Source organism: Dipodomys spectabilis, unplaced genomic scaffold (genome assembly GCF_019054845.1).
Source record: "Dipodomys spectabilis isolate Male_0828 unplaced genomic scaffold, ASM1905484v1 ptg000098l, whole genome shotgun sequence".
In the NCBI taxonomy this organism is placed as follows: Eukaryota; Metazoa; Chordata; class Mammalia; order Rodentia; family Heteromyidae; genus Dipodomys; species Dipodomys spectabilis.
In genome coordinates this window covers 7,494,168-7,521,167 of record NW_024870775.1, presented here as the reverse complement: position 1 = coordinate 7,521,167, position 27,000 = coordinate 7,494,168, and the positions used below count along the sequence as shown (strand labels likewise).

Here is a 27,000-nt window from a genome sequence, read left to right as displayed (position 1 = left end):
TCCCAGCGCTCCCTCAACACTGCGCCCAGAGCCAGCCCTGGAGGACGCCAGCCCAGGGCCCACAGTAGGACGGCAAGAGGGAAGAAACATCATCTTGTCTTAGATTATTGTGCCCAAGCTGAGGGTCCTCCCTTACACTCCATTGCTCTGGTGAGGAGGGCCCTGCCTATTTCCTCTCCCTCCCTTACTATCCCTGAGCTGCTTTTGCTCCAGGCTAGCACTCTACCACTTGAGCCACAGCACTACTTCCAGCTTTTTCTGTGTATGTGCTACTGAGGAATGCAACCCAGGGCTTCATGTATGCTAGGCAAGCACTCTACCACTAAGCCACATTCCCAGCCATTCTCCCTTTTTTTTTTTTTTTTTTTTTGTCAGTCGAAAGTCTTAAACTCTGGGCTTGGATGCTTGCTGTCTCTTGGCTCTTCAGCTCAAGGCTAGTGCTCTACCACTTGAGCCACAGCGCCACTTCCGATTTTCTGGTGGTTTATTGGAGATGAGTGGTTTATTGGAGATGAGTCTCGGGGACTTTCCTGCCCAGCCTGGCTTTGAACTGGGATCCTCAGATTTCAGCCTCCTGAGTAGCTAGGATTACAGGAGTGGGCCACCGGAGCCCAGCTTCATCCTCTTTTTTTTTTTTTTTAAAACTAGTCTTTCCATCTTAAAGTTTGACTGTGCCAGGCTGACAGTTCTAGGAAGTAGAAAATACATACAGACGGCTGGGAATGTGGCTTAGTGGTAGAGTGTACCCCCATCATTAAGTGACCCATGGGCATCATCTTAATAGGGCTTGTGATGTTTCAAAGGTTTAAAAACCACCAATGGAAGTGGCACGGTGGCTCAAGTAGTAGAGTGCTAGCCTTGAGCTGAAGAGCTCAGGGACAATGCCCAGGCCAGAGTTCAAGCCCCACAACCAACAAAAAAAAGCCACCAATGGTAAGTCAGGGTTGAGAACAAGTCCTTAAGGAAGGGTGAGTAAGCTACACCTTCAATACCATAGCTACTAGAAAAACAATGCAATGTGTCAGCCTACCAAGGTAAGCTGTAACTACCCACAGCAACCCTATAGGGATAACCTGGGTTTTGTTTGTTTCCCAGTACTAGGCTTGAACTCAGGGCCCAGTGCTCGTTCAGCTTTACTTGCTTGCCTGGTATTCTACCACTTAAGCCATGCCTCCCACCTTTTCTCTCATTTTGCTTATTATTTGCAGATAAGAGTCTCTTGAACTCTTCTGCCTAGGCTAGCTTTGAATCATCATGATCCTCCAGATCTCAGCCTCCCGAGGGCTGGAATGATAGACATGTACCAACTCACCTGGTAGAGTTGAACTGTGATTGCCACATTTTATAGATGACTAACAGTCAAGTCCAGAGACAATGAAGGTCCAGTGTCTCCAGACCCCAGTGGATGGAAGTAGAGATGCCAGGCTAACAGCCCAGGTCCTCTTTCCCGCGCCCTCACTCCCAAGTGACTGGAAATGATGGGCCCTCCTTGACAGCACTTTGAGGGGTTTCTCTGAAGACCTGAGTTTCTCAGCCATCTGTTTGACTGAGAAGTCCATGAGTGAGTGAGTGAGTGCTGGGAATCAGGCTTCTGAGAAGGCTGTAAGTGGGTGAGGGGTTCCGGTTACCAGACTATCCCAAGTATGTAATGCCCAGCCTGTGTTATGGGTGGAGACAGACCTCTGCCCCAGGACTTTGTCTCCTTCCAGGGGCCTTCAGGCGTTGGGCGGGGCACAAAACTTTCCCTTCTGCTTCCTGCTTGCGGTGACCCAGGTGGTGATGGGGCCCTTGGTCTCAGCAAGAGGGGCTCATCATCCCTATTTGGGGGTACACATGCCCAGCAAAACGAGATTATTCAGGGGCACTTGGGAAAGGGGTTCCTGCCTGCAATCAGCTGGGAGGAGGAGGAGGAGGGGGGAGTGGGGAACGAGCAAGAACCTCAGTCTGCCTGCCTGTTTCTGAAGAAGTTAACAGCATTACTTGGAAACCTCAGACTGGATTTAAAAGAAAAAAAAAAGCTGAGCATCTTCATCCCTGGACACTCAGATGCCAGGAAGCTGCCCAAGCCCTCTCCACACTCCAGATGAGATTCCTCCATCCTCAGCTCTCCTGCTCCTCCCTGCCTCACTAAGACTAGACCAGGCCATTTCAAATAACACCTCCCATTGCTTCACAGGACCTTAGTGCAGGTTTGTAAGGCCCTCTGCCGTCATGGGAGGGGGCGGGGGGCCTGAGGTACTACCACTGCTGAAAGTGGCCCAACTGGAATTTCATTCTGCTGTGGGCCACATGTGATCATGCTGAGGATATCCCCCTCAAGGGGCACAGTGGGTTATGCAAACCTAGCTGCTGCTTCCTGTGTCAACTCTGAGTCTTTCTTCACCTCAGCCAGCCTCAGAGAAACGTCCTCAGGCCTACCTAGTCCTTGGGATGCTTCTGGTAATGGATAGCAGAAGAGCAGCACAAACCAACTTGAAGCCAGTCCAGGCAAGTAGTCCATTATAATCCCAGCTATATGAAAGCAGAGGGGTGGAGGAAGGAAGATAATGGTCCGAGGCCAGCACAGGCAAAAGGAAGAGACCCTATGGAAAAAAATAACGAAAGTAAAAAGGACTTGGAGACATGGCTTAAGTGGAGTACCTACCTAAGCAAGTACAAGACTCTGAGTTCAAGCCCTAATACTCCCACCTGCCCCGCAGGCAAATTATATATTTATATATACATATATATATACAATATTATATCACATTGGCTGGGTGTGGCAAAGCAGATTTGTAATCCCAGCACTTAGGAGGCTGAGGCAGGAAGATCAAAAGTTGAAGGGCAGCCTGAAGTACAATAGTGAACCATCCCTGTCTCAAAAATCAAAACAGAAAAGAAAGAAGGAAAGAAAGGAAGATTCAGCAGGTGTCTTGGCTCACCTATTTGAATCCTTTGGAGGCTGAGTGGACACAGGAAGTTTTTTTCTCTAGGGTTCTTTGCACTGTGTTGGGGGCATTGTTTTCCCTGGGCTGGGGGCACTTTCATGTTCAGAAAGGGGTTTCTTGGCCTGGATCGCCAACCCCAGAGTTATGGACATGGCTCAGCTTTGGTCAAGATCCAAAGCTTTGGGTCAGCTTAGGTCACAGCCTGGGACAGAAGATAGCTGGAGCTGATACACTTAGAACACACAAGCTCCCTGCCTCCCTTCTCCCATGGGAAGGAAGCTGCTGCTACAAAAAGCTGGAAACTTCTCTAAGCTAAAAGCAATTACGTGTGGCTTTGCCAAGACTATGTAAACAAATATGCAGGAGCAGCAGGCTGCGGGGAAGGGGAACTGGATTGGAGCCCCTCCCGGTGTTCTCAGAACTAAATAAATCTGAGCTGAAATTTCTGATGCAGAATTCTCCCGGGCAGAGCACAGGGACTCCGAGTAGAGTCTCAAGTTGGTGAAGATGGCTATTGGGAGTTTAGCAGGCATTGCCTTGGTGGAAGGGCAGTGACAGGGCCAAAGTGACCTCATAGGTCCTCAGCCTTCTCATGCAGGGCAAATCCAAGTTGGCAAAAGAAGACTAGGTGGGCCAGGCACCGATGGCCCACGCCTGAAATCTTAGCTACTCACGAGGCTAAAAGCAGATAATGGCAGTTCAAAGGCAGCCCAGGCAGGAATGTCCGTAAGATTATTCTCCATCTAAGCACCTGGAAGTGGAGCGGTGGCCTCGGTGGTAGAGAAGTAGCCTTGAGCATAATGCTAAGGGACAGTGTGCAGGACTTGGGTTCAAAATGCAGGACGGACGCACAAAAATAAAAATACCCCCTAGAGCTCTGAGATTTCCCGGACCCAGGGCCTCCATCCGAGGGGAACCTGAATGGCAAGGGTGTAAAGCGTGTGGCCTCGAGGCAGCCCAGGAGAAGCAGGCCGAGTGGGACTAGAAATGGGGAGGTGGGGGGGGGGGGGGAAGGCGGAGGGGAGAGGGAGAATGTACAGGGACAGGAAGTCCCCAGAGGAGGCCCTGTGCTCGCCATCAGGGGCTCCCCCCGCCCTGTTCCCCGGCCCCCGCCAAGGCCGACGCCCTTGGTACACCGATGGCGGGGAGGGCGGGGAACCCCCGTGGGATGGGACGCGGCTTGGGACTGGGCGATAGGGGTCGCGAAATGGTTGGGTCCTATGGCCACCCGCCCCGGGCGCTCAGGCTGCGCACCTCTCTTGCAACCTGTTTCCCCACCCAGAAAGCAGGAAGGGGCGACTGCGGAAGGGGGGGGAGGGTCTGACGTCCAGGGCGGATCCCCATACCCGCGGGGTAGGCGTGGCATGCAGCCCCGCCCCTCTCCTCGTGGCCCCGCCCCGTCTCCCCATGGCCCCGCCCCGCCGCCCCGCCCCGCGAGGCCCCGCCCTCCGCCCACGAGGAAGCGCTGCGGGGCCAGAGCCGGGTCGGCGCGTCGACTGTCCAGAGTCCGCGGCCGGAGCGCCCCGAGGTGAGGGGGCGCTGGGCCCGGGGTGGGGGGGGGTCGGGGTCGCCTTACGTGGGGGGCTCTGGGTGGGAGACGCTGCCCGACGGCGAGGGGACGCGGAAGAGAGCGAAGTGCGGCGTGGGCTGCGGAGGGCAGAAGCGGGGCGCCCCCCCTGCCCCGCGCGTCCGAAGCCCTCGGGGCGCCGGGGCGCAGCACGTCCCCCCCCCCGTCCCCCCCGCCCCGAGCCCGGACCCACCCTCCCGCGTCACCCCGTTACTCCGGGGCGCAGGGCCCCACGCCCAGCCGCTTCCCCGCCGCGCTCCCGCCTTCGGGCGGCTGCGGCCGGGAAGTGAGCTGGCGCCCCGGCCCGCTCGGCCGCGCGCGGGGCCCGGGGTCCGGCCGGGGGCCCGGGGGTCGGGGTGGAGGCGGGCGGCGCCCCGGGCGGGCCCGTACCTCCCCCTTCCCCCGCGATCCTCCACCCGGGCCGGGGGTCCCCACTTCCTCACCTGGAAAATGGGGTCGGTGTGCAGGACACGGAGGTGGACCCCCGGGGTGACCCCAGGAGACCTGGTGTGATTCGGGGTCCCCCGTCCCTGAGGACTGTGTGACTTGGAGGGATTCTTGACTGTGGTCGGCTACAAAAGAGGGGGGGGGGAAGAACCCAAGGAAACAGACGTCTCAGGATCGCTTCAGGGCCCCAAAAGTGAGAAGTGTGCGAGAGAAAGTTCTAGCTTAACCCCGGCCGGGGAAGTAGCTCCATCTTCTCTGCATCATCCGGCAGTGGGTCGTTTTTCTTGAGCCACGTCTCCAGCCCTCCTTTTGGGTGGTGAAGTGGTGATAGCCTCTGGGACTTGGCCTGGGAACCGAGATTCTCCAGATCTCAGCCTCTTAAGTAGCTAGGCTTACAGGGATGAACCACAGCACTGGACGAAATTTCATATTTGTTCCTCTTTTTTTTTCCTTGCCCAGGGCCCTGTGCATGCTTGGGCATGCATTCTGCTAACGGGGCCCTATGCTGAGCCCCCTAAACTCAGTGCAGTAAACGCTACATGTTTGAGAGGGTCTAACCTAAGTTCTAACTTGTCACTATTGTACAAACAATGGCTTTTGTGAACATTAACATAATTTCAAAAACATATTGGTGGTGGATTCCTTAGCCCTACAAAGGCTATACATGGACCTAAGATTGCCAGCAATTTAAAAATAACAAAATGTGAACTCTGTCCTGTGCTCTCACACAGTTTTAATGTGAAACCTATTTTCTCTTCCCTCCCTCCTTCCTTTCCTCCTTCCCTCCCTCTCTCTTTCTTTCTTTCCTCTCTGTCTCTCTCTTTTGTCAGTCTTGAGGCTTGAACTCCAGGGTCTAGGTGTTTTCCCTGAGCTAGCAGTGCTCTGCCTACCACTTGAGCCACAACTCTACTTCCGCTTGAGAAAGAGTCTCAGGGACTCTCCTGTCTGGGCTGATTAAACTGTGATTCTCAGATGTCGGCCTCCTGACTAGGATTTTAGGCTTGAACCGCCAGAGCCTGGCTTCTTTTTCTTTTCTTTTTTCTTTTTTTGGTTCAGGACCTGGGCTTGAACTCAGAGGCTGATTGCTGTCCCTGAGCTTTATTCCTTAAGGCTGTCTAGGCTCTAATGATTTGAGCCACTGCTCACTCCACTTGTGGCTTTTTTGGTGCCTATTTGGAGATAAGAGTCTCATGGACTTTCCTTCCTGGACTGGCCTCAAACCTTGATCCTCAGATGTCTGGCTTTTCTAATTTTTGTTAGCATAAATTATACAGAAGGGCATGGTGATACTTCCATAGTGGCATATAATGTCCTTATGCCCCCATTTTAACAGATTTTAGTGGAATCTGTTTATCTTATCCATCTCCTATGTAGTGTATATATGTCATATGACATGTACATGTATATATCCTGTATGGTGTGTACATATATGTATATATGCATATCATATCTGGTGTGTGTATATATATCTATATATATTTACACACACACACACTTATGGGTACTTGGTCATATCCAGCCCCCTTTTCTCTCTCCTTTCTCCCTCCCTTCTCCTTCGGGTCTCCCTTTCTCAGTGACCTTCCACAGTTGTGGAGAGTTCGAGTTGGCAGCTGTGTGGATTTTCCCACCATCCTGCTGGCACTGAGTTTCCTGTGTGGGGGGTTTGTTGGGACTCTGTGGGCTGCTGTTGCATGCCTTCTGGTGATTGGTGTGTCTGTTTTCGGATTGACCTGGCCTGGCTAGGAAGACTACTGGGGCTGAATCTGAGCTTGGTGTTCGAGCCTATCCCTCCCCCCCCCCCAGGCTGTTCCCGGGCCCCCTGCTCCAGCGCACAACAGGAAGTTGAGTAACGCCTAGCCCCGCGCTGGGTGACTTGCTGGCAGCCAGAGCTGGGCGTGGACTTCCTGGGGAGCTCCTAGAGCCAAGACCTTGCTGCAGGCAACGCCTGCCGGCTTTTGCCTGAGATCCTACACTCCGGGAAGCTGAGTGATACCTGGGACTCCAGGATACACCAGGGGATTGTGGGCTGAGGATACTCAGCCCTGTTGCAAGGAGCCCTGAGACCCAAGACCCACAGCCTGCCGCTGTGTCAGGCTGGCTTGCAGGGGGCTGTGCACCCCGACTGGAGGCCGGAGGCGGCTCCAAGCCTCTCCTGATTACTGACTCCATTTGGAGCATGTACTCCCATCCCCCTCTTGAATTTATCTTTTCTTTCTTTTTCTTTTTAATGGTTAATTGGAGATATTTGTCTCATGGACTTAACTACCCAGGCTGGCTTCAAACTTTGCTCCTCAGATCTCAGCCTCTTGAGTAGCTAGGATGGCAGGTGCGGATCACTGGTGCCTGGCCTCTTTTTGCTTTTTAAAAAAAATTTTTTTTTCAGATAGGGTCTCGTGCATTTTTACCCTGGCTGGCGTTGGGCGTTGATCCACCTATTTTCTCTTTCCAAATAGCTGGGATTTTAGGTATGTACTACCATTCCTGGCAATACAGGACATTTCTAGTGTGTGAGGAAGGAATACAGATGGAAGGCCAGGGGTGGGGCGCTTGCCTAGCATTGTGGGAGGCCATGGGTTCCATCCCCAGCACTATAAAATAAGATACCCATGGGCCTGAATGGGAGCCCCGCCCGGGCAGCCTTTCCCTCCCCCAGGAGCCTGGGGTGGGTGTGCAGCCTACTTGGTAGGCTGGAGGTTTAGATAAAGCCCGGGCTGGGGCTGAGGCTCAGAAAGCTGCTTCCTGGATATAACCACATGATGTGAGCCCTGAGGCCTACCCCTTTCGGGGCTCCCACTTCCTTCTTTGGTAGGCCAATCTGCTGGAGTCTTGCTGTTTGTACTGGGGGTGAGGGGGATGACAAGGGAATAAAGGGGAAATGAGTCTTCCCCTCTTCTGCCTCCCCTGCCCCTTCCCCTGCACTTTGTAAGGTTCTGGGGAGCTGTCTGAATTCATACTAAAGTGTGACTGGCTGATAGAAGTGATCTGAACTCATTCTGCCCTCACGCCCTGCCTACGGCTATGTTTACTAGCTTGTTCACCTCCCCCTGCACACGCTCGGCCTCCTCCAGGGCATAGGGGCTGTGAATGGGGGCAACAGCTCTTTCTCTACAGCCAGGGCAGCCATGTGCCTGGCACCCTGCTGCTGGAGTTTGGAGGTGGGCTTCTGGCCTCCTGCACAGTGGCCTGCGCTGGAGGAACAGCTTGGCAGACTAGCCTGGAGCTTCCTTTCTGGAGCTGGGCCTCTGGCCCCAGAAGCCCTCAGGAAAAGCCTGGTGGGGCCTGCAGACCTGTCTATCCCTTACCCAGAGGCCTTCACGGGGAAGGGGCGGAGGAGGTTGTGAAGGCTGTCACGCTTAAGGTGAGACCCAGTGGCTGCAGTGGTTGGTTATGTGTGCATGCGCGCGTGTGCCACACTGATCGCCCCTGAGGCCTGAGCTGTGTGCGCACACATCTGCACACGTCCCCTCAGCAAAGGGCAAGTAAAGATGCCATTCTAAATGTGCAGGAAACACGTGTGCATCTCACACCTTCAAAGGTGTGTGCACACACTGTGTCTGTCCCATGCGGCCCTGAGGACTTTCTAGAACATTCTGCCACATAGAGAAGCAGGTGGTAAGCAGGAAGTAGGGGGTGCCATTCAGAGCCCTGTGTCTGGGGGCGGCTGTGTGGGCTGAAGCAGCCAGTTTAGGGGCCTGACACAGCGGGTTCTGTGCCCCTCTGACCTGGCCAGGGAGGATAATTCACAATGGGTAAACTGAGGCTGGGTGCCATCACCACCCCGTGGACCAGAGCTGTCACTAGCAGACATGATACAACTCTACTTCTCCCCTCTTCTCCCTTCCCTGTTTTAATCTGTGTAGGTCCAGGGCCTTGACTTCTGGGCCTGGGCACTGTCTGAGCTTTATTTGCTCAAGGCTAGCACTCTACCATTTGAGCCACAGCTTTTTGCTGGTTAATTGGAGATAAGGGTCACATGGAGCTAGGCTCTGGTTGCTCACACTTGTAATCCTAGCTACTGACCCGAGATCTGAGGAACTCGGTTCAAAGCCAGCCCGGGCAGGAAAGTCCAAGAGATTCTTATCTCTAATAAACCACCAGAAAACCAGAAGTGGTGCAGTAGCTCAAGTGGTAGAGCGCTAGCCTTGAGCTGAAGCGCTGAGGGACAGCGCCCAGGCCCCACGACTTGAGGAGGTGGTGGGGGTGTCTCATGGACTTTTCTTCTTGGGCTAACTTCCAGTGGTGACCCTCAGAGCTGAGGCTTTTTTGAGACAGTCTCACTATGTAGCTAGGCTCTCCTCTAACCCATGTTCCTCCTGCCTCAGCCTCCCCAGTGGAGGGATTATAGGCATGCACATCAGGCCTAGCCTAGGTGCATCATCTTACTTGATCCTCTCCATGCTTTGCATTGTGCACACGTGAGGAAATGCAGACAAGGAGAGGAGCCGGGGCCACACCTCTGGCAAGAGCTTTGGGCCTCTGCCTCCCACCTGGTGATCTGCAAATGGCAGGAGTGGGTTTGAAGGTTGTGTTTGCCTTGAGTTGGACCAGAGCAAGGGGTGCGAATTACAGGTGTGAAAAGGATGGCTTTGAGGGTTGTGGTGTGTTTTAAGTGGTAGAACACCGGCCTTGAGCAGGAAAGGCTGAGTGAGATTGGAGGCCCAGAGCTCAAGCTCTGGTACCAGCAAAAATGAAATGAAAATGCTCAGGCAATGGTGGCTCACACCTGTAATCCTAGCTACTCAGGAGGCTGAGATCTGAGGATTGCGTCTCCAAGCCAGTAAAGTCCATGAAACTCTTATCTCCAATAAACCACTAGAAAACCAGAAGTGGTGCTGTGACTCAAAAGCGGTAGAGCGCTCGCCTTGAGCAAAAAGAGCTCAGGGATAGCGCGCAGGCCAGGAGTTCAAGCCTCAGGGCCAGCGTGCGCGTGCTCACACACACACACACACACACACACACACACAAAATGCCCTGATGACACACCAGCTGGACAGGAAGAGCCCGTGCAAAGGCCAGGGGGCCTGTGGACTCCAAGCTGTTCAGGGCAGCGGGCGTTCCAGGGAGGGATGGTAATGGATAGCCACATGAAGAGGTGGGAGGGGCAGGGGGCAGTGGCCCATACCCCGAGGTGAGCTGGGCTTGGGTTGGTCCCCTGCCACCACCCAGAAGGTCCCCCAGAAACTGGACCTGGGGCTCTGGGCAGGTGGGCAGAATGTGTTCTGTGGGAGGGTTACCAGCGGTGCTAGGGCCAGATGTGGGACCTCCTTTCACATGCCCTCCTTCCTCCAGGGACACCGTCTGTCTGACCATCCGCCTACCTCCTTCCTCCCCTCACACCCTCTGCTGGGGGCCACATGTTGGGTGCTGCATGGTTGGTGGGGTTGTCTCCATCTGCGCCCCATATTCTGGGTGGAGTGGGCTCTGGCTGTGAGCCTCTGAGTAGCCACGGCTGGCTGTGGAAAGGAAGCAGCTCAGCTCAGCCCCCCTCCCATTGCTGCCTTGTTCCCGGACACGGCTACTGTCTGAGAGGAGGGAAACTGAGGCCATGGGCCCGAGTCCTCCCTTGTGGGGTGGGGTGCACAGGCCCGGACCCCGTCTCACCTGGATTATCTGGTCGTGGCAGGAGCTGAGCGGCCATGGCGTACCACAGCTTCCTGGTGGAGCCCATCAGCTGCCATGCCTGGAACAAGGGCCGCACGCGTGAGTGCTCGCTGCCCCTTGGGCAGTGGGGATCCGCTGGGGGGCAGGGCCGGGAGAGGCAGGCAGGCCTCTGAAGTGGGGCTCCCTGAGTCCCTCCCCAGTCCTTGTGTTGGGAGGGGTGACCATGATACCCAGAACATGCAGGGCAGCCGGGTGGGGAGGGACTGGGCCCTGTTGGGGTGCTGCATGGAGGGGACCAGGGGGAGGCAGGCAAAGGGAGAACATGCAGTCTTGGGGAGCAGATGGAGGTGTGGGAAAAATGGTAGCGGCTGTGCATAGTTACACATGCCTGTAATCTCAGAACTAGGAAGACTGGGAGTTCAAGCTCATCCTGGGCTACAGAGTGAGACCTTGTCTCCAAATAGTGAAAGAGGAAGGGAGAGAGGGACAGGAGGAGGAGCTCATGCAGTGCACCTACCTGGGGGTGGGGAGGAAGGGAAGGAAGATAGAAAGGCGGGGCGCCTGGCACTGGTGGCTCACCCCTGTAATCCTAGCTGCTCAGGAGGCTGAGATCTGAGGATTGTGGTTTGAAGCTAGCCTGGGCAGGGAAGTCCTCCATGAGACTCTGATCTCCAAGTAACCACTAGAAAACTGGAAGTGGCGCTGCGGCTCAAGTGGTAGAGCGCTCGCCTTGAGCTGAAGAGCGCAGGGACAGCGCCCAGGCCCAGAGTTCAAGCCCCATGACTAATAAAAAAGAAAAGCAAGGCAGGAGAACCAGGTTAGAATTGGTGCTCAGAAAGACCTTTTTGGGATGGAAAAGGGGAGGAGGAGGGAGGGAGGAGGAGGAGGAGGAGGAAGCAGCTCCCTGGGATGAGCGGGGTTTGGAGCCAGACAGTGGGCAGAAGCAGCAGAGGTGCAGAGGTCATGAGCTGGGGGGAGGGCCCCAGTCCGTAGCCCTGTGAAGGCATTCAGGAGCGGGGGCCGTGGTGGGGAGGGGGGCTGAACCCCGTCCTCTCTCCCACAGAGATCGCCATCTGCCCCAACAACCACGAGGTGCACATCTATGAGAAGAGCGGGGCCAAGTGGACGAAGGCGCACGAGCTGAAGGAGCACAACGGGCAGGTGACAGGTGGGTCAGGGCCTGGCGCGCTCCCTGGCCTCCAGAGTGGAACAGTTGGGAATAACGGGCAGGCATCACCAGACTCTGCTCTAGCCCTGGCTTGGGCTATGCAGGGGTGTCTGGGCCTCAGGAGAGGCTTGATCCAGCAGCTCCTCATTGCCACACATTGCCCATCTGAAAGTTCGGGAGGCTTGTCAGGTTCTCAGGTAGGCTCCAGGAGCAGCATGGGGGGGGGGGGGGTGGGGGGGGGGTGGGGGGTGGGGGCGTGCTCGCCGCAGAGCCGCTTTGCGAGGTGGGGAGACCTTGAAGCGGCTCCCACGCGGCCAGGTGCCACCGCGCACACGCGCGCGGCTTCAGCCTTGCACCTCCCCCAGGCATCGACTGGGCCCCCGAGAGCAACCGCATTGTGACCTGCGGCACGGATCGCAACGCCTACGTGTGGACGCTGAAGGGCCACACGTGGAAGCCCACGCTGGTCATCCTGCGGATCAACCGCGCCGCCCGCTGCGTGCGCTGGGCGCCCCAGGAGAACAAGTTCGCAGTGGGCAGTGGCTCTCGCGTCATCTCCATCTGTTACTTTGAGCAGGAGAATGACTGGTGAGTGTGTGGGAGGGGCGGAGGGACGTGGGAAGGACTGCCCCCCACAGGCAAGAATGAGTGTCGCACAAGAGGCCCGGGACCCCCGGCGAGCTCTGGCTCAGGGCCTCATCCGTGCAGTAGAGGGCCCGATGATCCCTCTGCGCTCCCTGGGTAACAGGGACAGGGCGGTACCAGTGCCCCCTTCCCTGCAGCCCTTCAGGCTGCTGGCTTTACACAGGAGCACGAGGAGGCTGTGGGGCGCCGCGGACAAGCTCCAAGCTCTGGGCTATCAGTCGCTGTTTTTTGGCGTGCACACATGGTTGTGTATGTGTGTGTGTATGCGCTACTGGGACTTGAACTCAGAGCCTTGCACTTGCTAGGCAAGCGTCTGCCACTGGAGTCACACCCCCAGCCCTTTTGGCTTTAGGTCATCTTGAGGTTGGGTCTCCTCCTGTCTGTGCTGCCCCTGCAGCTGGAACCACAGGTGTGCCCCACCATGCCTAGCTTATTGGTTGAGATGGGGACTATCTTTTTTTTTTTCCTGGACCAGCCCCACTCGTGATCCTCCTGGTCTCTGCCTCCCAAATAGCTGGGAATACAAGGAGCCATCACTCTGCACAACCCTGTCAGGTGTGTGAGACTGGATATCCTGAGGTCAGGATCCAGGCAGGAGCGCAGTTTGAGTCTGGGAGACCTCAGTTCAAATCCCACTGTGGCCTCTAGCCCTGTGAGACATACAGGAGACAGGGCACGGAGATGGGACCAGCGCACATGGCCACTGGAGCCACTGGGCCACAGGAGGCGGCAGGGAGCCAGGGGCACCTGGTGCCTCAGGGCTCCAAGACCCATGGTGACCACGTGCCTGTCCCTCTCGCCCTGTGTGCCCAGGTGGGTGTGCAAGCACATTAAGAAGCCAATCCGCTCCACCGTGCTCAGCCTGGACTGGCACCCCAACAACGTGCTCCTGGCTGCTGGCTCCTGTGACTTTAAGTGCAGGTAAGGTGGGCAGCCGCGCAGGGATGGGCGCCCCATGTGTGCTACATGCCCAGAGGTGGGCTTAGCAGGGCACACCCCATGTCACCTCTGAACGCCAGCAGGGTCCTGTCCAAGCCTTCTTCCTGCCTCAGTAGACCCTCTCGCCACAGCTGTTTCCTGGCTTGTCTGGAGGAGAGTGAATGGGTATCCTGATTCATACTCAAGTGTAAATGACTAGTAAGCTGAAGCATAGCTCCCTTTATTACCTTAAAGCCTAGACTATCAAGTGTCTAGTTTCCATTCATATTTTCATTCCTGGACATGAATCTTCCTTGGCCACTGAACCCCAACTCTAGCTCCAGGCAGATAGCTACCTTCCCGCTCTACCCCCACAAATCTGTCCTTTGACTCTGAAGGTTCCCTTTGGGAATCAGCAAGCCCCAGAGGCCCTGGGACTGAGGATGGCATGGGCAGCTGATCAGGAAGAGGTTGGTGTGTGAGAGAAAGTGGGGGGTGTTGAGGATGGAGGGGGAAGCCCGCAGGAGGGGCCATGACACCCCTGGAGGCAGCGTGAATGGCTGGCTCAAGTTAGGGCCCAGGGTTTGCAGGAGGTCAGAGGATGCTGAGCTGGGAGACCACTGGGCCCCCAGCTCGTTACTCAGAGGGGACACTGAGGCCCAGACTTCACTCCATGCACTGACCATGCTGAGGTGGCTCCGCGGCTGCCTTGGAAGAGGGCTGCCCTTCTTAGGTGAGCTCCTCTCGCACAGGATCTTCTCAGCCTACATCAAGGAGGTGGAGGAGAGGCCAGCCCCCACCCCGTGGGGCTCCAAGATGCCCTTCGGGGAGCTGATGTTCGAGTCCAGCAGCAGCTGCGGCTGGGTGCATGGCGTCTGCTTCTCAGCCAGTGGGAGCCGCGTGGCCTGGGTGAGCCACGACAGCACTGTGTGCCTGGCCGATGCGGAAAAGAAGATGGCGTGAGTCCAGCAGGTGGGGGTAGGGGTTAGGGAAGCCAGGGCCCAGAGCAGCAGGGCGCGGCTGACCTCCTCTCCCCCTCAGGGTTGCCACCCTTACCTCGGAGACGCTCCCGCTGCTGGCCCTCACCTTCATCACCGACAACAGCCTGGTGGCAGCGGTAGGCTGAGTCCAACTCATCCATTCTGCTCTCCCTGCTTCCCTCCTGTCCATCTGCCATCCATCCATCCATCCATCATCCATCTATCATCTATCCCTTCAGTATCCACTCATCCATCCATGCCTCCATGAATGTGGTGTAGTAGAATAGGTTGGGTGATGCTGCAGTAACAAATTCCCAACGGGACCCCGCATGGTGGTGCATACCTATCCCAGCACTCAGGAGGCTGAGGCAGGTGGAATGTGAGTTTGAGGCTAGCTTGGGCTACTTAGCTACAAGCATCTGCAGACCCTTAAAGGACAGGCTTGTGAGAGTGGACAGCCATGTCCACTACCCGCTCACCCGCCTGCCCACGTGGATGCCAACTTCCTTTTCATCCCTCCGCAATTCAGTATGGGGCTGCCAGGAGGATGAGGCTTGCTTGCTTCTGGGCAGGGGCCAGGGATCCTGGGGCGTCCCCAGTGGGCTGAGTATCTAGGGTGAGGGCAGAGGGCAGTCTTGCACATGGCCGGGTGCGAGGCCTGCCTGGGGTAGAGATCTCCCTGGCGGCCAGGCCTGGACCGAGCAGGCCTGGTTCCCTCCGCAGCAGTAGGGTGGCCTCCCCTCTAGCCTTGGTTTCCCGTGTGGTGAGTGGCCAGTGCCCCGTGACATCTCCCAGGTGACACCTCGATCCTGCTGCAGGGCCACGATTGCTTCCCGGTGCTGTTTACCTACGACAGCGCCTCGGGGTCGCTGAGCTTCGGAGGGCGGCTGGATGTGCCCAAGCAGAGCTCACAGCGCGGCATGACGGCCCGCGAGCGCTTCCAGAGCCTGGACAAGAAGGCGAGCTCCGAGGGCGGCGCGGGCGCCGGCGCGGGCCTCGACTCGCTGCACAAGAACAGCGTCAGGTGCGAGAGGGCGGGGCTTCGGGAGGGCGTGCCTGTCCGCCCAGGGCAATGGGGGTGGGGCGCAGACCGGCGTGGGCGGGGCCAGGAGGCAGAGGAAGGGGCTCTTCAGTCAGCCAAGACATCCTAATAGGCCCATTCCTAGCTTTTTCCCCTGGCCTGGGGCACTAGAGGCACTTTCTGTGTCCCTCCTCCCCACCCAAGCCTTCAGAGTTATGTTACACTGGCCCAGATGGCCATCCTTGCCAGCCACACCACTGCTCCCCAAAGCAGGCTGGGAAGTGCGCTCTCCAGGCAGCCCCCGGCTGGCACACCCCATGTTGGTGCTCAGCGTGAGAGTGGGCTCCACCAGGGGTCTGGGAGCTCCTGAACCCTCTGTCCTCTCTACAGCCAGATCTCGGTGTTGAGTGGTGGCAAGGCTAAGTGCTCACAGTTCTGCACTACAGGCATGGATGGTGGCATGAGCATTTGGGATGTGAAGGTAAGGCCTGCCGTGAACCCCACTTCCTGCCAGGCCTCCCGTGTTGATTTCCCCCACTCCTCCTGTCTGGAATCCTTACAGGAGAAAAGTCCTGGGATGGGAGGAGAGAGAGGAACAATGGCATCCCCTTGACCTTCAAGTCCCTAGGTCAGGATTCAATGTGCCGGGATTGAGATGTGCAGGGACTGCCCATGGCAGGGTGTCAGCACAAGGCAGCTGAGTCTGCTTGTCCATTCTGCCTCCCTGCAGAGCTTGGAGTCAGCCTTGAAGGACCTGAAGATCAAGTGAGCTGTGGGAGGAACGCTGTCCTCGCTTCATACATGCTGCTGGGCAAGGGACCGGGGACGGGAGGCTGAGGGTGGCTTTGCTGAATGCTTCTAGGTACCAGTATGAGTCCACGCAGGGGAGGGGTGGGGGCTTTTCTTACCTATTCAAAGAACATGTACCTTTTTCTTTAAAAAGAAATGCTTGCATTTATTGTAAAAATGCTCCTAAAGCACAATGCTGGTCATGAACTGCTTCAGAAGGGAGGTAATAAATGTTACAAATGTGGTGTGTCTGCCTGTGTCTGGAAGGTTGGTATCCACCGGCTTGAAGCCCAGTGAACAGTCCCAGCTCCCACCACAGCCCAGCCCTGCCTGGGCAGCCCCCCCCCCTTTTTTTCTTTGTTCATCTTGGGGCTTGAACTCTGGGCCTGGGCGCTGTCCCCCAGCTCTTCAGCTCAAGGCAAGCGCTCTACCACTTGAGCCACAGCACTACTTCCGGTTTTCTAGTGGTTTACTGGAGATAAGAGTCTCAAGGAGGGCTGGGAAGGTGGCTCAGTGGTAGAGCGCTTGCCTTGCATGCCTGAGGCCCTGGGTTCGATTCCTCAGCACCACATAAGCAAAAAGAAAAAAGCCGGAAGTGGCACTGTGGCTCAAGTGGTGGACTGCTAGCCTTGAGCTGAGGGACAGCACCCAGGCCCAGAGTTCAGGCCCTATGACCGGACCAAAAAAAAAAAAAAAGTCTCAAGGACTTTTCTGCCCGGGCTGGCTTTGAACTGTGATCCTCACATCTCAGCCTCCTGAGTAGCTAGGATTACAGGCGTGAGCCACCGGCGCCCGGTGGGCAGCACCTTTCAAAGCTGGCAAAAAAGGTATCTTTTAGGTCATGATTTTTAGTGGACATTTGGCTGGTTTTGGACTTTAGTGCAAACATGACGCAGGCAGTTGGGCTTTGATAAATCGATGATTTTCCAGTTAAGATCCTTTTCCTATTTCCATTGTTCCTAGAGGGTATTTTTTTCCCTAAAGCACAGATGTGGATCTCTCTTCACCTAAGAATCTTAATCTAAGTAATGAATTATAAGGACTTCTTAGTGGTGGAATTCCACCTGATGAATAAAATGGAATCTAGACAGATTACGTCCCCTCCCTGCCCCTGCCCCAGTATCTACCACTAAATAATTTTGCATGTTGTCAGTTAACCATAATACTCTCACCCACACTCCCTTCTGCATCCAGCCACTGCAGGTGTGCTGGCCTCTGAGGACCATGCACTTTACAAGGTAGAGGAAGCTGGGCGCTGGTGGCTGACCCCTGTATTCCTAGCTACTCCAGAGGCTGAGATCTGAGGATCACGGTTCAAAGCCAGCCCAGGCAGGAAAGTCCGTGGGACTCTTATCTCCAATAAGCCAATAGAAAACTGGAAGTGGTGCTGTGGCTCAAGTGGTAGAACTCTTCCCTTGAGCTGAAGAGTGCAGGGACAGTGCCCAGGCCCAGAGTTCAAGCCCCATGACCAACCAAAAACCAAAAAAAAAAAGTAGAGGGTAGGACTGGCTGTGGAGTTTCCTCCAGGTAGCTGAGTCCACAGATAGCCCTAAATGGCATTAAGCCTCATGGCCGCCACCCCCCCCCCCCCACACACACACATACAGAAGCACACTCAGGCAAACCTAGCTATTAGCAGGCTAACACAGAACAAGGCCATTACCACTAGGGGGCACTCGAAGGCCAGAAGACAAATGTCTGTTGGCTGCTCCAGACAGTGCTGGGCTGGACTTGCCCTTAGCCATGACATCAGAGCTTTCCCCACTTGATTTCCCTTTTAGGCCCCACATCATGCTTGTGCCACCTGACAGGCTTTCCCAGCCAAGCTGTACCTTAGCAGGGGCACAAGCATCAGCAACAAGACAACTGAAACGTGAGTTACGATAATGTCAACTTTAATCTGCCAAATATACAAGTTGAATTTATGGAACATGTTCTGCCTTGGTGCTGCACAGGAACCAGAGGTTCTTGAAATGATTCATGGGTAGGTAAAAATGGGCACTAGCCCTGGCCAGATGGGTGGGAACAGGGTGGGGAAGAGCAGAGAGGGCCTTGGCGGGAAGAGACTGGCCAGGGACAAACCAAGACCCTCAGGGACCCAGATTATTATGCAGGCTCCGGACAACAGCCCTGCGTGAGCATCCAGCAACAGACTGGGGCTGGCTGCTGCAAATCCACAGAAGCTGCCCTGCCCCCTGCACCCTGCCCCGACGTGCAATCTACTGGACAAACGGAAGCTCTTGTTACCCCACCTCCCAGCACCCCCCAACCAGGGTTCTGAATTCTAAAAACAGCAAAAACATTCAAATGGTTACATATGAAATGCTGTCCTGCATCTTTCTGTCACAAAGATAGCAGCTGCCCCTCCCCCCACAGCCCCGCAATTTCTGTGCCACGATGGAGGAGGCCCCAGGCCGGGGGCTCGCGGCCATGAAGGGCTGCTGCAGCGGCGCCAGGGCACAGGGTGGGTGAGATGCTGCAGAGGTCCTGACGGCACGGCCGGGTTCCCTGGCATCTCCTCCCATAGCCAGCTTACTTATTCAGGGACAGCGACTGCATTCGCTTTCCTGACAAAGTCGCATCGTCTTTTGCTGAGGAGCGGAAGGGGAAGGGCAGGAGTTAGAACACAGCAGAGTGAACCACAGAACTCTATGTTTCCAAGGACAGTGCTCATCAGCCAGCACACAGGAAGAGACCCAATAGGCCCAGGCTGTTACCGCTGAGGAAGACCAAAAGCTCCAAGCCCCAGTGCAAAACCCTGTGGGGTCCATCCTCTCCACAGGGTCTTACGTCAGCAGCAACATCCCCTGGCTGCACAAGGTCCTTTCCTGCCTGGGCTCGCAGGATGGGAACTGGGAGTTGTGATAAGGCATCTCAGGCTAGGTAACCGTGCCCTGAACTGCTCTCACCTCCATGGGCTTCCCCAGCCTCGGGGACACGGACAGTCATGAGCAAATGCTTCTGTAAAACCTCTGACCTACACACACTCATGGGGGAGGCACACAGAGAATCTGCAGGGTTTTGTGTCTAGCCTTTGGGCGCACAGTAGTAACTATCAGCTTGCTTGGCTTCACTAGGCACCAGAGGCCTCAGCAGGACTTCCAGTATTACTGATACTCTTGTCACTAGCTGCTGGTGACAGCGAAAGTACTGTCATGGACAGTGTTCTGTTGAATGTCCACCCACATTCCATGAGCCCACTGGCTTCTCTTAGAGCTCCTGTCTACCCCCAACACTGGGTTGGCCTCTACTAGACAGGCCACACAGCCAATACTGGCCTTACCTTTCCTCTCTTCTTCCTTCTTCCTCGCTGCCTCCTCCCGCTGCTTCCGGATGATCGCCAGCCGGGCAAGGTCAGCCTTCGCCTGCTCTGTCTTCCCAGCTAAATGCATTTTCATGTAGCGTTCTTTTGCTTTCTGCTTCTCGATCTCTTCTCTGTTTGGATAAAATGGTGTCAGAGGACATCTTTTGTACCAAGACTAGCTCAGCTGGTTATGAAAGCCAGAATAAAGGGGGAAGGATGTACTCTAGCTGCAGGAAGGGCCCTGGCTCCACACGCCACCAAACAAGCAGAAGAAACAGGCCCAAATGATAAACACCCGAGAGAGAATTGGCATGAGCACAAAGCCTGGCTTGCAGGTCAAGGTGGTGACAAAGGGAGTCATGACCAGAGTATGGTGGCCACAGTTAAAAAAAAAAAAAAAAAAAAAGGCGGGGGGACCCAAACCAAGGACGATGATCAGGGGGATAAAGGCACTGGAAACCACAGAGAAATAGGTGCCTCAGATTGTCAGGGGGCAGGGAAGGAGGGCTGTAGATGGAAGAGGTCATCGTGACACGGGACGTTCTTGCGCCAGCTCAGGTGTGCAAGACTGCCTCTCGAGGCCAGTTATACTCCGTGGGACCAGTCATCACCCCAGTAAGCAGGAGGTGGGGAAGGACCTGACCTCTTTTTTTTTTTTTTGGGGGGGGGGAGGGGGTCTGGTCGTGGGGCCTGAACTCTGGGCCTGGGCGCTGTCCCTCAGCTCTTCAGCTCAAGGCTAGTGCTCTACCACTTGAGCCACAGAGCCACTTCAGGCTTTTTTCTTTTTGCTTATGTGGTACTGAGGAATTGAACCCAGGGCCTCATGCATGCAAGGCAAAGCGCTCTACCACTGAGCTACCTTCCCAGCCCCAGGACCTGACCTCTTAAGAGGCTTGTGAAGTCCCAGGCAAAGGGCCTGGCTAGAGGGGACGGGCAAGAAACTTGGCCACCTCACCCAGAGGCCAAAACACGTAGACCAGGTGGGGATATTAACACCTCGTCTAAGTTGGGCCCCCAGAAGTTGCAAGGCTACTCCAGCGTGTGCCAGGGACCCTCGGCGGTTGGGTACCTGGCAGGGGTTGGACTTGAGGGTATTGCTTCTGTCAAGCAGGAAGCAAAGGATCCTCAGGGTACTGGAGAGGACACTGAGACCCCCAAAGGCAGTGACTTGTCTGAGGCTGATCAGGGGTAAGGTGGCAGAACCAGGGTGGACACTGGAGCCAGAGCTGCTGGGTTTCTGGCAGTCAATTCCCAGGAAAGCTAATGGAAGGGTGAGGATGGAGGAGTCCTGTAGCCTCCAATGATGCCCTGAGCTCATGGCCCTTACTGTGGAGTTTTCAAACTCAGCTACCCAGGACCTAGAGGATGGAGGATTGAAGCTCTAGGAGGCTGAGCAGGAGAGGAATCGGGGCCCTTTTGCCAAGAAGCCTTCAGCCTCTTACCTGGTGGCCATCAAGTCACTGGGGCTGGAGGTGTGGCTCAGTGGTGGAGCACCTGATCAGCCATACAAGGCCCTGGGTTCGATCGCCAGCACCACCCTCTCCCCCCCTCAAAAAAAGTCAAGGGAAGTCTTATCAGGACTGATCATGTGCCAAGCACATGGGAACTTGATCTCAGCCACATTCACATGGCACCCAAAGGAAAGTGGGAATGTGCTGGCTGGGCAGCATGTCCCTGCCCACGCTAGATTCAAACCACAACCCTCTGGAGGCTGAGGCCTCCTGAGTATCTAGGATTACAAGAGTGATCACCAGCATCTGGCTTTCTCTCTCTCTCAAGGAGTTACTGTAGAGCTTTTGGGAATTAGATGAAATTAGATGTGTGGCCCCCACTCAATTACCAGGCACCTCAGCCTCTGCCTATGTGCTCAGGTCAAAAGGCCTGCCTGGCAGACATTACCGTTCTCTCCTCGAAAGCTCCTTTGGCCCATCCAGATCCAGTTGTGTGACCTTTTTGGTTGTCTGTGCTACCCGGTTGGGGTTCTCGATGTCAATGAGCCCTTCCACGCCTTTGCGCTTTTGCTAAGACAAGAGCAAGAAGTTCAGGACTGGCAGAGCCCATGAAGGCCACTCCCACCATCTCTCCAAAGCCCCAGGTCTCTAACTCCAGCCTAGAGGGCGCTTGTGCAAGTCTCCCAGGGGCACAGAACTCAGGAGTACTTTACCAGCTTGGGGAGGGGGAGGCGGGGAAGGGAATACAAGCGTGTAAAAAAGGTTTACTCTGGCAAGCCCCAGCAACTGGGGACTATCACCCTAACTTCAGAGGTGACACTGGCAACTAAAGGTTGAAAACATGCCCAAGGTGAACCAGAAAGAGGACAGTAGATGTGCAGAGGCCTCAACATGAGAGCTCTGCTCCCCTACTCTTAAGCACAGTCTCTAGAAACTGTTCCCATTGAAGCCCTGCCTGGCTTCAAGAAGCACATGCTGGACCCCGGGGGCGGGGGGAGGGGGAGGTATGCAGAGGAAGGAAGGTAAAGTGTTCTCCTGATCAGCCCCAGCCTTCCCTGTCTCAGCAGACCGAAGGGCAACCTGTGAGCAATGTGATCACTGGATCACAGTCTGCAGGTTTGCTGTGCATGCACGCATGCGCTTATGTGTGTGAAGATATAGAGAATACCAGTTATTTAGCAAGTCTGGTCTGTCCATCCTAGCTTTTCTCAAGTGACCAAGAATGCAGCTTAATAGTGATCATCTGACTAAGGGTTCCGTGTGCCACCTACTCACAACTCCACCCAGACGCCCTGGACTGCACAAGGCAAGTAGAAGAATGAACTTGAGATCCTCCTTCCTGCACTTGCTCCTGTTCATCCCAAGAACAATCTTGATTCCTAATTTGTCCAGCAGACTGCAAACACGGCCTGAGTATGACAGCTCTCCTCTATGGCGCTGCCACACCTACAGCAAGCCAGTTTCTCCTCGCCATGGGATGCCATTTCACTCCTTCCAATCTCAATGTCCCAGAATCCCTTCTCTAGGGTAGCCCAAACATCCTTTATAAGAAAATCTGGTCATTTCTGTTCCACTACAGGGCCTTCCCAGTGCCCTAGCTAATCTCTCTGCAAAACATTTTCACCATGACTGACTCCGTCCTGCTTTCCGTGTCTCAGCTTACATCACCTCACCACCACATTATTCATCCCTGCCATCATAGTGTGTTTTGTCCGTAATACTCATCACAAGTAAAACATTCCACGGCAAAATCACTCAAGGTCTGCAGTCATGGCTCACAGCAGTGGAGCCACTGTCTAGCAAGTGTGAGGCCTTGAGTTCCAACTTCAGGAGCACCAAAAAAGCCCAAAATAACAACAAAAATCAGGGTACAACACTGAATTCATACTGTCTGATCTCCCATCAGGACGGGACCTGTAAATGTTGTCTGAACTGAGTCCAAGTCTCAGACCCCTATCAGACTCAGTACCTGGTAGTCATCATCTTCATCCTCACTCTCATCTGAGTCTAGAGATTTCTTCTCCTTTTTGGGGTCACCTGCAGCCCCATCACCACCTTCTTCTTGTTCCTCTTCTTCCTATTTGAAAAATGGACAAGAGAACTCAAAATCTAAGAATGCAAAACATCCCCCCCACCCCCCACCACTGTGGACCCCCGCCCCACCCACCCCCAGACAATAACCTTGACATTTAAGTGCTAGAAACTGGAACTAAGTATGACAAGGGTTCTACTCTGTGTGCCTGGTCCCCAGCGTGGGACACTAGAGTCAGAGATAGGGAATTGACCCATGCAGCACCATGGGCTGAGGCTAGTCCCTCACACTGCTGTAGAAGACCCTGTTCTGGGAGACACCTTGGGCAGCCTGGATAAGAAGTTTATCTCTCAAGTTTAGAAGCACCAGGGGTGGGGCTGCCCCAGGAAGTCCTGAAGGAGGTGACACTGAACAAAGCCAGAGCAGCAAATGAGACTCTGAGGGCAAGCCTGGCAAGCAGTCCTATGTGCCTGTAGAGACAGGTGGCACACTGGGAGCATGAGTGTGTATGGGCAGAGGCAGGGAGAGGGACTGTGAACCAAGTTCTTCCTTACTTGCCCAGTCACAGGACGGTCCCCAGGATGGCTGTCCCTCCCCACTCCACATGCTGGTTCTCACATAAGAGTGAGGACTCCTCCCTGGAACTAAAAACTAGAGACACCACCCTGAGCCACTAGAGTGGTTGGACAGGCTCCTACTCACCCTGGCCTTCTGTTTCTCAGCCTGGAGCTGGGCGTCGATCTCTTCTGGGCTTGTATACTGCCTTGCCCGGCCTTTATGGCCTCCCTTTCTCCCTGTCCAGACAGTAACAATTCAGAATGGAAGAGGGAGGCGACTGCCTTGATCATCCTACCCCTCAGAGGGCTGAAGGCTGCACGTTTGACCCACCCTCACCCAATACCCAGACCTACCCTCCAGTGTTCAATGGACACTGCCTGGTGCAACAACTTTGCAGAAGCAAATTCCCATGAAAATACAGGACAGTACATGACCCAGAATGACCCCTTCGGTCTCCACTTGGGAGTACTTGCCTCCCACCCCAATGACAGAGGATATTACTTGCAAAGCTGCCACAGGCACGGGCTCACCGGATCCTCAGGAACCGATGCTGCCAGAGCCAGTGTTAATCTCACTTGATAGACTTAAGATCAAAGCGGACTTAAGATGAAACAGGGAAAGGGACAAATTTTGGGAGTCAAAGCTCAGCACTACCACTTGCTACATTTGTGACTCTAGGCAAGCACTCCATCTCTTAGAGCTTCAGTTTCCTCATTTGTGTCCCTACTTCCCTGGGCTGCCATGGTCATAAATTAGCTAACATAGATAGGGATGCTGGTGGTGCCTGGCACTGGACAAGCACTCCAAAAATGTTTTCTGAGATTTTCACTTTTTCTTCAATAGAGAATTTGGTGGGAAAGTAACAAATACCACTGGCCACATAAGCAATGTCAAATGAGAATAAAATATTTCACATCCATCTTAGTGTAGAGTAAGAAAACTTAAAGGAATCAACCCTCAAGACCCACCAGCAAAACAATATAAAACCTAACTATACAGTCTACCGTGACTAGCAACTCAGAGATATTTCAATTCAAAGCCAGCATCAGCAAGAAGTTGATGGGACACCCCTGCCCCCACTCCCCACCATCTCAACCAATAAGCTGGATGGGATGGTTTACAACTGTCACTTCACCTGCATCTCAGGCAGTAAGTGAAATGATCTCACCAGCTCCTGGCTAAAATCCAGGAGCCTATCCAAATAAGTAACGGAAGCAAAAAAGGGCAGGATATGATTCAACTGGTAGAGTAGTTGATCAGAAAGTGTGAGGCCCTGAATTCAAACTATAGCACTGCCCAGGAAAAAAAAAAAAGAAAAAGTGACTACCAACTAAAGGTCATGTAAGAGTGTCAGTGTTAGCCGGGCGCCAGTGGCTCACGCCTGTAATCCTAGCTACTCAGGAGGCTGAGATCTGAGGATCGTGGTTCAAAGCCAGCCTGGGCAACAAAGTCCATGAAATTCTGATCTCCAATAAACTACCAGAAAAGTGGAAGTGGCACTGTAGCTCAAATGGTAGAGCGCTAGCCTTGAGCTGAAGAGCTGAGGGACAGCGTTCAGGCCCAGAGTTCAAGCCCCATGACCAACAACAACAAAAAGTGTCAGTGTTACATTCTGAGCCTCTAAGAACAGACTGACCCTTACTAAAGCCATCTGACACACTTTTACAGAAGGCAGCATCCCCTCTGGCAAGCTTAAAGCCCACCTGACTTCCAGAGAGCCCTTCAGTGAGAAGAGAATCTGTAATTAGCCAGCCAGAGCAGCCCTGGACTCCAGAGACAGCAGCAGAGGTATCAGCCTCCTCTGATTTCCTAGACAGCAGCTGCAGAGCTATAATTGGGCAGTGTATGGCCCACACCACGCACTTTTAATGACTACCTCCATTCCCAGGAGTATCTCAGTCTGTACTCAGGAAAGCCTATTGTCAGAAATCAAACTTGCCATTAAAAAAAAATAATCTCACACCCTTTCTTAATATTCCAGGCACCTGTTAACAACTAAACTGGTTCTATAGGCTCTCATCTTAAGACTCCAGACACTGCCTTGGCCTGATGTGCAGTAGGTTTTTATCAGAGGTTCTTCAAGACTTGTAGAACAATGAGAACAAAGAGTTGGTCTCTGATCTTGGGGGATTTTTTCCTTTTAACATCTTCATGTTTTCTTGGCTTTTCTAGCACCTTAAAACAAGGAAGGCAACCCTACCTGTCAGAAAAGCTTAGCATAAATCAAAAGACCAAGCCACCTTAGCTTGTAATTGTAACTTAGTTCTTGTAATTGTAACCTCCAACCCACAGCTGGAAACAAAACCACCCCTCTTGCCTTTTATAGACAAGGCACCAGAAAACTGACATGTCTCTTCCAGATGGAGAAGAACTCAGCAGAGAATGACACTGAATATAGAGATTCTTCTTTGTAAAGCCCAGTCAGTATCTCTGGGTGTAGTAAAGTCAGGAAGCAATTGAGGTTTCAAAAAGACCGGGGCAGATGTTCCTGTAGGCCGGAATGCATTAATAAGCCTAAAACACCTAATCCACTAATAGCAACTAAACATCTGTTCTGTGCCAGGAGCTAAGCCTGGCACTCCCATGTCCTGTCATTGTATTACCTCTCTGCCCAACTCACCAAGCTAAGACTTAACACCCCAGACACTCAGAGGCAGACAATAAGCTGGACGAGACTAAATAACGTGCTCGAGGCACAGAATTCGACGGGGAAGATACCTGGGATTCAAGCCCAACACTAGGTATGGACTCTTAAAAAAGCGAGAAGACGACAGGTAGACGGGTTACGATGTTCACTAGGAAGCCGTGGACGTTATGGATCTTACCAGAACCCTACAAGGAGTTAATAGCTACCGCTTCCTGGGGGCCTGGCACCGGAGGCCTGTCGCTTACGCCTCGTATTATGAAGTAGACACAATCACTGCCCCCCCCCCCCGTTTGCAAATAAGAAAATGGAGACACGGGGGGAGGAGGGAGGATGCGACTGGATGGCTGGAGCACCCCCGGGCGCCCGCCCTTGCCCCGCGGGGCGGCCAGGCCCTGCCGTGCCCAGCGCGGGGCGCGGTGACTCGGTCTCCGGACATTCTCAAAGTGGGAGCAAACTTCAGATTCCCCCCCCACCCCGCCCAGCCCCATCCCCACCCGGGATCGGACGGAGCGGCGCGCCCGGAACCGGCTTTGCACCTCGAGGGGAGAACTCGGGAGCCTCTCCATCTCCTCACACCCCAGACCTGGAGCCTCCCCATCACCCCCCGGGCCTCCGTTTCCCCCTCCCCACGAGGACAATTGGACCGCGAGGCCCCGGCAGCTGGCGCCCGGCGCTGCCCGCCGCGCCGCCTTCCGCGCCGCCCGTGGGCCGAGGGGACCACCAGAGCTGACGCCAGGCCACGCTGGAGGGCTCGCGGCCACGCGCGCCCGCACCTCACCTCCTTTAGGCATCGCGGCTACGGCAGCTGCGGCGGCGGCGGCGGCGGCGGCGGCGCCTCGAACTGACACCGGAACCGGAAATATCTTGGGTTCGACTTCTTCCGTCGGGCTCAGTCTCCCCCCCCCCCCTTACCCCCTCACCCCCACCGCGCGCCGCCGCCGCCGC

At 54.8% G+C, this 27,000-nt stretch overlaps 2 protein-coding genes across 3 annotated transcripts; one reads left to right on the top strand and one right to left on the bottom strand.

Annotated features, from left to right (window-relative positions):
- Positions 1-4,362: 4,362 nt before the first annotated feature.
- Arpc1b (actin related protein 2/3 complex subunit 1B) lies at positions 4,363-16,307 on the top strand. The gene is made up of 10 exons (XM_042686712.1): positions 4,363-4,455; positions 10,565-10,641; positions 11,606-11,710; positions 12,076-12,298; positions 13,169-13,276; positions 14,026-14,232; positions 14,315-14,390; positions 15,072-15,277; positions 15,665-15,755; positions 16,005-16,307. The coding sequence occupies exons 2-10, from the start codon at positions 10,578-10,580 to the stop codon at positions 16,041-16,043; spliced, it is 1,119 nt and encodes a 372-aa protein (XP_042542646.1). The 5' UTR covers positions 4,363-4,455; positions 10,565-10,577; the 3' UTR covers positions 16,044-16,307.
- Positions 16,308-17,941: 1,634 nt separating this feature from the next.
- Positions 17,942-26,939, bottom strand: Pdap1 (PDGFA associated protein 1). Of its 2 annotated transcripts, none has more exons than XM_042686815.1 (6): positions 26,837-26,939; positions 23,553-23,644; positions 22,788-22,895; positions 21,267-21,388; positions 19,347-19,498; positions 17,942-18,654 (listed from the first exon to the last, which is right to left on the bottom strand). In XM_042686815.1, exons 1-6 carry the CDS (start codon positions 26,844-26,846, stop codon positions 18,596-18,598), a joined length of 543 nt encoding a protein of 180 aa, XP_042542749.1. In that variant the 5' UTR covers positions 26,847-26,939; the 3' UTR covers positions 17,942-18,595. The 2 variants fall into 2 exon arrangements, with proteins under 2 accessions (XP_042542749.1, XP_042542748.1); XM_042686814.1 differs by having other exon boundaries at positions 26,834-26,936.
- Positions 26,940-27,000: the final 61 nt, after the last annotated feature.